We start from the raw sequence: 12,982 nt of genomic DNA, 5'->3' as shown, positions 1-12,982 counted from the left end.
GTTCCTTAGGTGGTCTAGGTTCCAAAATAATGTCACTTGTGGGGGGGGGGTTCCACTGTTTAGGAACATCAGGGGCTCTCCAAACGCGACATGGCGTCCGATCTCAATTCCAGCCAATTCCGCGTTGAAAAAGTCAAATGGCGCTCCTTCCCTTCCGAACTCTGCCATGCGCCCAAACAGTGGTTTTCCCCCACATATGGGGTATTGGCGCACTGTAGACAAATTGTTCAACAACTTTTGGGGTCCAACTTCTCCTGTTACCCTTGGTAAAATAAAACAAATTGGATCTGTTGTAATTTTTTTGTAAAAAAAAGTTAAATGTTGATTTATTTTTAACATTCCAAAAATTCCTGTGAAACACCTGAAGGGTTAATAAACTTCTTAAATGTGGTTTGAGCACCTTGAGGGGTGCAGTTTTCAGAATGGTGTCAATTTTGGGTATTTTCTATCATACAGACCCCTCAAAGTGACTTTAAATGTGATGTGGACCCTAAAAAAAATGGTGTTGTACACATGAGAAATCGCTGGTCAACTTTTAACCCTTATAGCTCTCTAACAAAAAAAAAATTTTGGTTCCAAAATTGTGCCGATGTAAAGTAGACATGTGGGAAATGTTACTTATCAAGTATTTTGCGTAACATATCTCTGTGATTTAAGGGCATGAAAATTCAAAGTTGGAAAATTGTGAAATTTTCAAAATATTCTCCAAATTTCCGTTTTTTTCACAAATAAACGCAAGTCATATCAAAGAAAATTTATCACTATCATGAAGTACAATATGTCACGAGAAAACAAATGTCAAAATCACCGGGATCCGTTGAGGCGTTCCAGAGTTATAACCTCAAAAGGACAGTGGTCAGAATTGTAAAAATTGGCCCGGTCATTAACGTGCAAACCACCCTTGGGGGTAAAGGCCACGTACCATAACAGAACAATCCTGGACTATCAGATAGCATACTACACCTTGTGCAGCGCCATCTCAGTCCTTCTGCCCAATATCCATCCACCACCAGAGAACGTTCTCCAAAGGCTGCATGGACCCACGACATACTGCACGCAGGGGGTCACAGCATCTCCACCATCTGCCATACTCATCTTCAGGCAGTCTGCTGTCTGCATGCGCACCAGACCGCACACTGACCAACGTTGGCCTAAGGGCCATTTTCACAACATCAAAATTCTCTGGTCTTCTCTAGATGAGAATAATAAATGAAACAGCCGGCCGCTCCGGCACCAGACTGTGGAACACAAAAACCCAGTCACATGTGAACCTTGCAGGCGTGACTGGCCTGATCATTTCGGTGGCTGCCTGCACTCAGCTTTATTCAAGTGTCAGTATTGTGTGATTGTAAGCCAAAGTCAGGAGGAGAACCAGCAGGGACGAAAACTAAGGCTAGTTTCACACTAGCGTTCGGCAGGGCTGCGTACTTCCTCTGAAGCCCCGCTGCGCCTCTTCCTTCAGCTCCGCCTACGTCTGCATGTGTCCTGCGAACCCTATCTTTAACATTGGGTACGCAGGCCATGCGGATGTATGTGGATGCCTCCGCATGTGTTGTTTTGAAGCTGCGTTGACCACAACAAAATCCCACATGTTGTGTTTGACGCAGGTCAGCGCAGCATCATCCGTATGGCCTGCGTACCCAATGTTAAAGATAGGGTACGCAGTACGCATGCAGACGTAGGCGGAGCTGAAGGAAGAGGTGCGGCAGTGAGCGGGGCTTCACAGAGGAAGTACGCAGCCCTGCCAAACGCTAGTGTTTAACTAGCCTAATAAAAGGTCCTGAGGAAATACAGACAAGTCATCGGTCTGGAGAACCTGCTGCTCTGCCAGCACCGTGAGTTCCGCAGCTACTAAAGATTTGTGCAGTGCCTGCTCCTATGCATGAGAATACACTGTGTCGTGGGGCCCGGACGTAGAACGATTTTATGATCCTGATAAAAATAAGAATTGTGCCACATTAGAAAGGCAAAGCAATGGAACTAATTACGGTAGCTTAATTGTGCAGTCCTTCTCTACTAAGATAATGGTACTTTATTAAAGATAAATACCGTGCCTTGCGAAAGTATTTGGCTCCCGGGAACTTTTCAACCTTTTCCCACATATGCTTCAAACAAAGATACCAAATGTACATTTTTGGTGAAGAATCAACAAGTGAACACAACTGTGAAGTTGAACAAAATTTATTGGTTATTTAAAATTTTTGTGGAAATTCAAAAACTGATAAGTGGGGCGTGCAATATTATTTGGCCCCTTTACTTTCAGTGCAGCAAACTCACTCCAGAAGTTCATTGGATCATTCAGAAATCCACAATGTTGTCCTAAATGCCTAATGATGATAAATGTAATCCACCTGTGTGTAATCAAGTCTCCGTAAAAATGCACCTGCTCTGTGATAGTCTCAGGGTTCTGTTTGAAGCACAGAGAGCATCATGAAGACCAAGGAACACAACAGGCAGGTCCGTGATACTGTTGTGGAGAAGTTTAAAGCCGGATTTGGATGCAAAATGATTTCCAAAACTTTAAATATCTCAAGGAACACAATGCAAGCGATCATATTGAAATGGAAGGAGTATCATACCACTGCAAATCTACCAAGACCCGGCCATCCCTCTAAACTTTCATCTCAAACAAGGAGAAGATCAGAGATGCAGCCAAGAGGCTCATGATCTGCAGAGATCTACAGCTGAGGTAGGACAGTCTGTCCATAGGACAACAATCAGTCGTAGACTGCACAAATCTGGCCTTTATGGAAGAGTGGCAAGAAGAAAGCCATTTCTCAAAGATATCCATAAAAAGTGTAATTTAAAGTTTGCAACAAGCCACCTGGGAGACACACCAAACATGTGGAAGAAGGTGCTCTGGTCAGATGAAACCAAAATCTAACTTTTTGGCAACAATGCCAAACGATATGTGTGGCGTAAACGCAACACAGCTCATCACCCTGAACACACCATCCCCACTGTCAAACATGGTGGTGGCAGCATCATGGTTTGGGCCTGCTTTTTTTCAGCAGGGACAGGGAAGATGGTTAAAATTGATGGGAAGATGGATGGAGCCAAATAAAGGACCATTTTTGAAGATCACCGCTGTGATCTGCTTTCACTTTACGGCGGCACTCAGTCAGAGCGGGAAGCAGACGGCAAGGGACCTGACGGACACCGGAATGTGAGTATGTACTGTTTGTTTTTTTTTACTTTTACGATGGTAACCAGGGTAAACATCGGGTTACTAAGCGCGGCCCTGCGCTTAGTAACCCGATGTTTACCCTGGTTACCCGGGGTCTTCGGCATCGTTGGTCGCTGGAGAGCGGTCTGTGTGACAGCTCTCCAGCGACCACACAACGACTTTCCAACGATCACGGCCAGGTCGTATCGCTGGTCGTGATCGTTGGAAAGTTGCAGAGTGTGACAGTACCCTAAGTTCACACAGGGCGTTTCTTATGCTAATTTTCAGCTGCTTTTTACAGTACCAGCAAAGCCTATGAGATTTCAGAAATCTCATGCACACACACATTGTTTTTTTCTGTGATCAGTATTTTGTGCTTTGCTGCGTTTTTTGGACATAAAGCATGTCACTTCTTTCAGTGTTTTTGCTGCCTTTTTCCAGCGTTTTTCACCTATTGACTTGAATGGGTTGAAACAACGGAGCAAAAACGCAGGTGTTTGCTGTGTTTTTGCTGCTGAAAATTCAAGGACATTAGCATAGACAAAGAGGGAAAAAAAACCACCAAAAAACACACCTAAACCTGCATTTTTGGCACAGCTTCTTTCCTGCCATGAAGATCAGGTTTTGCTGCAGAAAAAAAGCAGCAAAAACGCCCTGTGTGAACTTACCGTAAGTGTGAATTTCCACAATGCAGATTTTGTTGTGGAAAGTTCGGTAACTGTCCCATTAGGATGAATGGTAACTATGTTCTGTAGAAGAGATTTCTGAAACAAAATCTGCAGAGTGGGAGTTGACTCAAGTAGTTCTTATTTTTTTGCAAACTGCGGCATTTTCTGTTAACGATACAGTTTTAATAAATTGTCTTTTACATACATTTGTACTGGAGGAAAAAAACAAAACAAAACATGAAGCAACTATCAGGTCTGAACCAGCCTGAATCCGAACTATCCTTTATTCTAAATATCTGCTAGCAAAAGGTTTAAATACATCGGCTTCCACAATTAAAATTAACATACAAAATGTGCAAGATGAGAAAGTCCAAGACATAATGGTGAACAGACGACAGATATAGGTGTCAACACAGCTGCACACAGGAGGACAGAGAGAATACTCTTCTGGTAGAGTCATTCATCCAGAAATGTGTCTTTCCCCAACGGTTAACTTGGAGCATTTTCTGATGCCTGATTGAAGTACAAAAGAATAAAAATAACAATGATCAGTAATTTCTATTAACATTGCAGCAATGCAAAAATACACCAGATACACTGATATTTACATTTAAAGGGGTTGTAAAGTTATCCAGACTTACATTCAATATTTAACCATTGTACTGTCATTTAAAGGAGACTACTGTGAAGATTGGCCGGATCTGTGTGTGGGCGGCATCGTCACTGCCAGCAAGTGCCTAAGATCATACCACCGAGCGCACAGGTCAAATGAAAGTAAAGCCTTTCCTCACACAGACCTCCACATGTATGACAACACTTTTTATTATTATTATTTCCTACTTTAACACTGTAAAAACATTCTTTAATAAGTTATGACTCCCAGGAAAATTTTATTTTTTATTTGACAGCCGGGTCATGTTTTGACATTTTTATTAGTAGTATATAGTTAACATTTGGTTTAAAGAAGTTGTCCAATACTTGGACAACTTTTTTCACACCCCTCCCTTGGCCCCCATAAATAAAGCTTATACTTACCTCTCGTGCCAGCGCTGTTCCCATAATGTCGGAGTGCTGTTGTTGCGACACGCCATGCCTGCACGCTATCAGCGCTGACGTCACTGTCCCTGATAACTGTCGCGCAAGAAGAGGAGGTCATAGATCAGCCCGGATTCCCTCTTCATGTTTGATTTGTCCTTAGGCGGGGACACTGATGCCAGCGCTGATTGGGCAATGCGTCACAACAACATCACACGAGCCCCGGGACTGCGAGTGCCAACCCCGCGGGAACGGAGCCGCCACAGTAGGCGAGTATAAGCTTTATTATTTTATTGGCACAAAACATTTTGATCAAGAAGGGGTTTTCCTGATAGTGGACAACTCCTTTAAAAAGGGGTTATCCAAGTTTGGCAATAAAGACTACAGTATGTGACCGCAGGCTTGCGAGACCTCAAAGGGCACAGCGAGCGCTATCAGGATTCTCCGGTGCCGGGATAAATACCTGTCAATCGCGGCAGCGGTAACTAAGTGGCTAAAAGGGGGTTAAAAGACCCACACCCACAATAGCCATTGTTGCCATGATATCCGGAGGTCGTCTGATGACTCCAGGGTACAGTTGGCTGCGAGATCCAGCTATAAGCTGGGTTACAGGCTCCGCCTGTGACTCACTGACAGGTCTCCAGCACACAATGCATAAGACCAACGATCAGAGTGAAAAATTATACATGTCCGACAGTGGGACTTGGTGAAAAAGTGGGGGGGGGGGGGGGGGGGAAAAAAAAAAAAAAAAAAAAAAGAGCACAAAATCATGAAAAGACGTTTTGCCACTAAACGCAGCTGTTGTGATACAACAAAGATAAACAAAAAGAAAGTACACATAATTCGTATTGCTGTGTCTTTAACTACCCAATTTATAAAACATTATGTATTCTGTACAGCGAGCACCATAAAGTAAAATTAAAAAAAAAAAACACCGAAGAATACATTCGCCTCATCACTAGTGTTGAGCGATACCGTCCGATACTTGAAAGTATCGGTATCGGAAAGTATCGGCCGATACCGGCAAAGTATCGGATCTAATCCGATACCGATACCCGATACCAATACAAGTCAATGGGACTCAAGTATCGGACGGTATCCCTGATGGTTCCCAGGGTCTGAAGAAGAGGAAACTCTCCTTCAGGCCCTGGGATCCATATCAATGTGTAAAATAAAGAATTAAAATAAAAAATATTGCTATACTCACCTCTCCGACGCAGCCTGGACTTCACCGAGGGAACCGGCAGCGTTCTTTGCTTAAAATGCGCGCGTTTACTTCCTTCCGTGACGTCACGGCTTCTGATTGGTCGCGTGCCGCCCATGTGGCCGCGACGCGACCAATCACAGCAAGCCGTGACGTAATTTTCAGGTCCTCAATGCCTAATTCTAGGCATTCAGGATTTTAAAATTACGTTCTGGCTTGTGATTGGTCGCGTCGCGGTCACATGGGCGACGCGAGCAATCACAAGCCGTGACATCACGGGAGGCAGGAAACGCACGCATTTTAAAATTACGTCACGGCTTGTGATTGGTTGCGTGCCGCCCATGTGACCGCGACGCGACCAATCACAGCAAGCCGTGACGTAATTTTCAGGTCCTGAATGCCTAGAATTAGGCATTGAGGACCTGAAAATTACGTCACGGCTTGCTGTGATTGGTCGCGTCGCGGCCACATGGGCGGCACGCGACCAATCACAAGCCGTGACGTCACGGAAGGAAGTAAACGCGCGCATTTTAAGCAAAGAACGCTGCCGGTTCCCTCGGTGAGGTCCAGGCTGCGTCGGAGAGGTGAGTATAGCAATATTTTTTATTTTAATTCTTTATTTTACACATTAATGTTGTTTCGATACCGATACCCGATACCACAAAAGTATCGGATCTCGGTATCGGAATTCCGATACCCGCAAGTATCGGCCGATACCCGATACTTGCGGTATCGGAATGCTCAACACTACTCACTTATACCGCATAGTTAACCACGTAAAAATGAAAATAAGAACTACCGTATTCTTGTATTGCTGTCTATTTGTTCATTCTACCTCCCAAAAATGGGAATAAGGCTCGGCTCATATTTATCCTGCGTTCTCAGCTGAGTGCTTTCGTCTGGGTTTCTTTGTAAATTCCCCAAAACCGTGATTCATACAAAACACTGGATGGAACCACTCACTTATGAGACAGATGCAGTCACATTGGACAGGTGTGTGTTCCAGCGGTGTCTCCTCATTTTAGGCTTTTTTTAGAGGACAAGTGTGAACAACCACAGATCTGAGAACGTCTAAAAAGATGGATACCACCGGAGCAGAAGCCAAATGAAGTACGAAGTGTCTCCATCAGCCTCATTACAGTGGGTGGTTATGTCGGGGATTTGGTCTGAAACGCATTTTTGTGGGATTTACAAGAAAACCCAGACACAAGTTTTCAGTGTAGAACACAAGAACTTGATCCCAGCCTTAGACTGGAAACAATCGAAAAAAAAATATAATGTACTACAAAATGTTACCAATAAAAACCTTATTTTATCCTGCACAAACCCATCCCCCACTCAGGTCTGTTATCTGTCACTAGAAGTATAGGGAGTTCCCACGTCACTGGTAGAACAAAGACTCTGAAAAAGTGACGGCTCACGCCCCCTCAAATAAAATCCAGTGAATTCTTCCTTCTGAGCCCCCCCCACTGTGCCTATAACAGTAAGTGGCCACGTTTGGCATTACTGTAGTGGGGAGAGCGCACTTAAGGCTATGTGCACATATATTCTTGAGGTCTGCGGATTTTTCCGCAACGGATTTGAGAAATCCGCAAGTAAAAGGCACTGCGTTTTAAATGCAGATTTACCGCGGATTCCACATGCGGAATCCTATAGAGGAGCAGGTGTAAACCGCTGTGGAATCTGCACAAAGAATTGACATGCTGCGGAATGTAAACTGCAGCGTTTCCACGCGTTTTTTTCCGCAACATGGGCATAGCGGTTTCTATTTTCCATAGGTATACACGGTACTGTAAACTCATGGAAAACTGCTGCGGACCCGCAGCTGCAGATCCGCAGCAAAATCCGCAACATCTGCACATAGCCTAAAGGGAAGCTACCACGTTTGTAGATAATTAATAAATCAATGTAATGTAGCATAACATGCTGTTATAACAAAGATTTGATTGCATTTGAAATATATTTTGTGTGTTATAGGAGTTTAAAGAATGCACTGGAGGCTGACTTCTTGGTTTCACAGCAGTAGCAGGACACTGTCAGTGTCATAATATGGCACCCCATGGTCATAGGAGATAACAGACCAGCGCTGACCCTATCTCTAAGGCTACTTTCACACTTTCGTCTTTTGTCCTCCATCGCAAACCGTCGTTATGGGCAAAAAACGGATCCTGCATATGTGCTTGCAGGATGCGTTTTTTGCCCATAGACTTGTATTAGCGACGGATCACGACGAATGGGCACACGTCGCATCCGTCGTGCGACGGATCCGTCTATTTTGGCGGACGCGACGCACAAAAAAAGTTCAATGTAACTTTTTTTGTGCGACGTGTCCGCCATTTTCGACCGCACATGCGCGGCCGAAACTCCGCCCCCTCATCACAATGGGCAGCGGATGCGTTGTAAAACTGCATCCGCTGTCCACGTTGTGCTAAAATTAGTACAACGTCCGTTGGTACATCGGGCCGACGGTTTGCGACGGCCTCGTACCGACGGATGTGTGAAAGTAGCCTAACATTGCAGCAGCATTAGCAGTGAAGTGGGCACGCCTCTATGGGCTGCCCAATTCACAGCAGTGGGAGTGTTCTACTGCCATATTCATGGAGCCCTGCGCTGTGATTTGTCTCCTGTCATTAGGATCTGCTAACAGAAGCATTACTGCTTCAGAACAGATCCTAGATTGACAGGAGTAAAATGTGGGAGAAAAGTCCGGGCACAGCAGGCAGAGTGTAAGAGACTGCAAAGACATCAAGGAGGAACAGTGTAGGATCAGCATTATTAGAGTCGGCGCTGTCTGTGACTCATCCATCAGTAACTCAAGGAACTGGCAAACCCAAAAGCCTCGACCTAGCGACCAAGGCCCAGGGATTTCACCGAAGCCAAACTGAAGATGAGACAAAGCCCGGATAAGTGGCAGGGCAGGTAGCACCAGAGGAAAGATCAGTATAAGTTTTTTTTGTTTCTTTCGAACATTTCAATGACCCTGTATGGTGCACAAAAATAGTGAAGTCTGCGTGAAGGTGAATTATGAAAAAAATAAATAAAACGGCATTTAAGTGAATGAAGAACTTTGTAAAAGTCGACTACAATTGAATATATTGGTTCATCTGTAGGTTTCTCTGCTTTGCAGCATATTGCTGTACCGCTGCACATGATCTGGTCTTTCCCGGCCATGCAGTTTCACATACAATTATTAGCCGGATTCTTGAGAAACCTATTCTCTTATGGTGACATCATACGTGCAGTTATCTGTGGGCATACAGACAGAGTCTGATTCTAAGAGAGCAGGACAGGTGCACAATACCTGCAGCCCGCTCACAAGATGGCAGATATCTGCACACTCGTTATCACTGGACCCGATCACCTCCTGATACAGAAATGAGCGGGGCTAGATTGCCTCCTCAGTTATACATTTGCTGGTTTTCTGCCATTTAGAGTTCAGGATTTTACAAGCGCTCACTTGCCTTTAACCCTTCCGATGCTCTGCGCAGCTCTTTGATCACAGATGACAAAGCCTCTGGATTGATTCCTTGCTCACATAGCCTTACACAAATCGACAAAGTCTCCATGTCCACACCGGTGTTCAGCAGTCTTGATATCTCTAGCAGCACTGTGAAAACATATATACAGTCATATTAGTGATAAGGTATGGGAGGACACACATTGTGCTTGTGGCAGGGAATGCACTCCTACTAGCCTTCTGAATTACTCGGTGGACTGACACCAGCACAAGACCCACATCACCCCTTTAATAAGCTTGGTACACCTGTTTTCTGACATCATTTGCACTAATGGGGTTGTCCACGGCTGAAGTCTTTATGACATATCCATAGACTATGTCATCAATGTGAGATTGGGGTCCGACACTCGCATTGGAACCAAGTCATACACATTGCCTAGTGGCCGCTGCCGAGCACTGCACGTTATCTGGCAATCACTTCAAAGGGAGTTTGGGTGCAGTACCGGCAGAGGCCACTAAGGAATCTGCCGGCTGAGTCCTGGCCATGTCATTTAGGCCGGTTTCACATTTGTGGTTGTGTCCACAGCGTTTCTGACACATACGTCTTGATTTCCTATCTTTAACATTGTAGACAGAGTTTGCATGCGTTCACCCGCATTTGCTTACGCATGTGTCTTTTCGCGGCTAACGCACCATGTTGCAGTTTTTAAGGCAGCAAATTTCCGCCAAATATGCATAGGCATATGCACAGACATGTCCAGGAACTGATTGACATGCCCATTGAGATACGCCATCTTGGAAATATCGAACACATGCACATAAAAAGCGCAAACGCATGTAAATACGCATGCAAACGCAGCGTTTTTTGCAGTCATGCGTAAACTGATGCGGATAAAAACCACTGCGTTATGTGTTTTTGCATGCGTTTGCGGATGATACGCTGCGGACTTAACCGCAAATGTAAACCTAGCCTAAGTTATAGCCGAAGCAGATTTCAGCAGATCTGCGGTGGTGCTGGGTTTCAGACGACCGGTGTCATGTTGATGACTTATCCCATTCATCAATACTTCAACCCAGGGAAATCCATTCCAAAAATTGTTGCTTGATGATGGGAGTGACAATTAGGTTTTTGGCATAAAATAGTCCAACCAAAAATCAGGACGGTGTCTGACTCCTAGCAGGACGCCCCAAAGCCATGATACAGAGCACAGCTGAGATAAACTTGGAGCATCTTCAGGATGTCCAAAGCATGCTTGCACTCACCCATTAGTAAATGTGCCCGTGCCACCGGCAGCAATGTGGAAGTACGGGGCTACTCAACATGACCACACACGATAGTCCAGAGCAGATCAAATTGGATGAAGTCAAATAAAATTATTATTCAGCAAGTGGAATTTATAGACGAGCTGCCTCTTATCCTGCGGCTCCTGAGCACCCTCCCACATCCTCCCCCTGCGGCTCCTGCACCCCCTTCACACATCCTCCCTCTGCACCTCCTGATCCCCCCTCACACGTCTTCCCCCTGCGACTCCTGCACCCCCTCACACGTCTTCCCCCTGCACCCTCACACGTCTTCCCCCTGCACCCCCTCACACGTCCTCCCCCTGCGCTCCCTCACACGTCCTCCCCCTGCGGCTCCTGCGCCCCCCTCACACGTCCTTCCCGAGGCTCCTGCACCCCCCCTCACACGTCCTCCCCCTGCGCCCCCTCACACGTCCTTCCCCTGAGGCTCCTGCGCCCCCCTCACACGTCCTTCCCCTGCGGCTCCTGCGCCCCCTCACACGTCCTCCCCCTGCCGCTCCTGCGCCCCCCTCACACGTCTTCCCCCTGCCGCACCTGCGCCCCCTCACACGTCCTCCCCCTGCGGCTCCTGCTTCCCCCTCACACGTCCTCCCCCTGCGGCTCCTGCTTCCCCCTCACACGTCCTCCCCCTGCGGCTCCTGCTTCCCCCTCACACGTCCTCCCCCTGCGGCTCCTGCTTCCCACTCACACGTCCTCCCCCTGCCGCGCCCCCTCACACGTCCTCCCCCTGCGGCTCCTGCTTCCCCCTCACACGTCCTCCCCCTGCGGCTTCTGCTTCCCCCTCACACGTCCTCCCCCTGCCGCGCCCCCTCACACGTCCTCCCCCTGCGGCTCCTGCTTCCCCCTCACACGTCCTCCCCCTGCGGCCCCCTCACACGTCCTCCCCCTGCGGCTCCTGCGCCCCCCTCACACGTCCTCCCCCTGCGGCTCCTGCGCCCCCTCACACGTCCTCCCCCTGCGGCCCCCTCACACGTCCTCCCCCTGCGGCTCCTGCGCCCCCTCACACATCCTCCCCCTGCGCCCCCTCACACGTCCTCCCCCTGCCGCTCCTGCGCCCCCTCACACATCCTCCCCCTGCGCCCCCTCACACGTCCTCCCCCTGCGCCCCCTCACACGTCCTCCTCCTGCGCCCCCTCACACGTCCTCCCCCTGCCGCTCCTGCGCCCCCTCACACGTCCTCCTCCTGCGGCTCCTGCGCCCCCTCACACATCCTCCCCCTGCGCCCCCCTCACACGTCCTCCCCCTGCGGCTCCTGCGCCCCCCTCACACGTCCTCCCCCTGCGGCTCCTGCGCCCCCTCACACGTCCTCCCCCTGCGGCCCCCTCACACGTCCTCCCCCTGCGGCTCCTGCGCCCCCCTCACACGTCCTCCCCCTGCCGCTCCTGCGCCCCCTCACACATCCTCCCCCTGCGCCCCCTCACACGTCCTCCCCCTGCCGCTCCTGCGCCCCCTCACACATCCTCCCCCTGCGCCCCCTCACACGTCCTCCCCCTGCGCCCCCTCACACGTCCTCCCCCTGCCGCTCCTGCGCCCCCTCACACGTCCTCCTCCTGCGGCTCCTGCGCCCCCTCACACATCCTCCCCCTGCGCCCCCCTCACACGTCCTCCCCCTGCGCCCCCCTCACACGTCCTCCCCCTGCGCCCCCTCACACATCCTCCCCCTGCGCCCCCTCACACGTCCTCCCCCTGCGGCTCCTGCGCCCCCTCACACGTCCTCCTCCTGCGGCTCCTGCGCCCCCTCACACATCCTCCCCCTGCGCCCCCCTCACACGTCCTCCCCCTGCGCCCCCCTCACACGTCCTCCCCCTGCGCCCCCTCACACGTCCTCCCCCTGCGCCCCCTCACACGTCCTCCCCCTGTACCATTCACTATCACTAGTTACAACGTGCTGTGCGCCATGTTGGACCTGAATGTATGTACCAGACTTATGGGCAGCGACAATGTGCTCTGTGAAGGATCCGTCTATGCCAACATTACATGGAGAGCAGCGTCCTTCTCTTATGGCTGCCAGGACCGCATACCGGCTGCAGACGGTCCTAGGTCCCGGAATTGGAGGGAGAGTCCTAAATAGAAGACACATATCACATAAGGCGCCACCCACCGTCCATGGTCTCCCTCATAGCGCTGACACTGACAGGAGCGCTCGCCAT

General features: G+C 48.8%; 1 protein-coding gene across 1 annotated transcript; it reads right to left on the bottom strand.

Moving 5' to 3' along the window:
* Positions 1 to 4,072: 4,072 nt before the first annotated feature.
* MZT1 (mitotic spindle organizing protein 1) lies at positions 4,073 to 12,982 on the bottom strand. The gene is made up of 3 exons (XM_077297256.1): positions 12,934 to 12,982; positions 9,535 to 9,680; positions 4,073 to 4,347 (listed from the first exon to the last, which is right to left on the bottom strand). Exons 1-3 carry the CDS (start codon positions 12,980 to 12,982, stop codon positions 4,324 to 4,326), a joined length of 219 nt encoding a protein of 72 aa, XP_077153371.1. The 3' UTR covers positions 4,073 to 4,323.

Source organism: Ranitomeya variabilis, chromosome 3 (genome assembly GCF_051348905.1).
Source record: "Ranitomeya variabilis isolate aRanVar5 chromosome 3, aRanVar5.hap1, whole genome shotgun sequence".
Taxonomy (NCBI): domain Eukaryota; kingdom Metazoa; phylum Chordata; class Amphibia; order Anura; family Dendrobatidae; genus Ranitomeya; species Ranitomeya variabilis.
The sequence above is the reverse complement of the archived record's forward strand: the minus strand, read 5'-3'. Positions and strand labels throughout refer to the sequence as shown.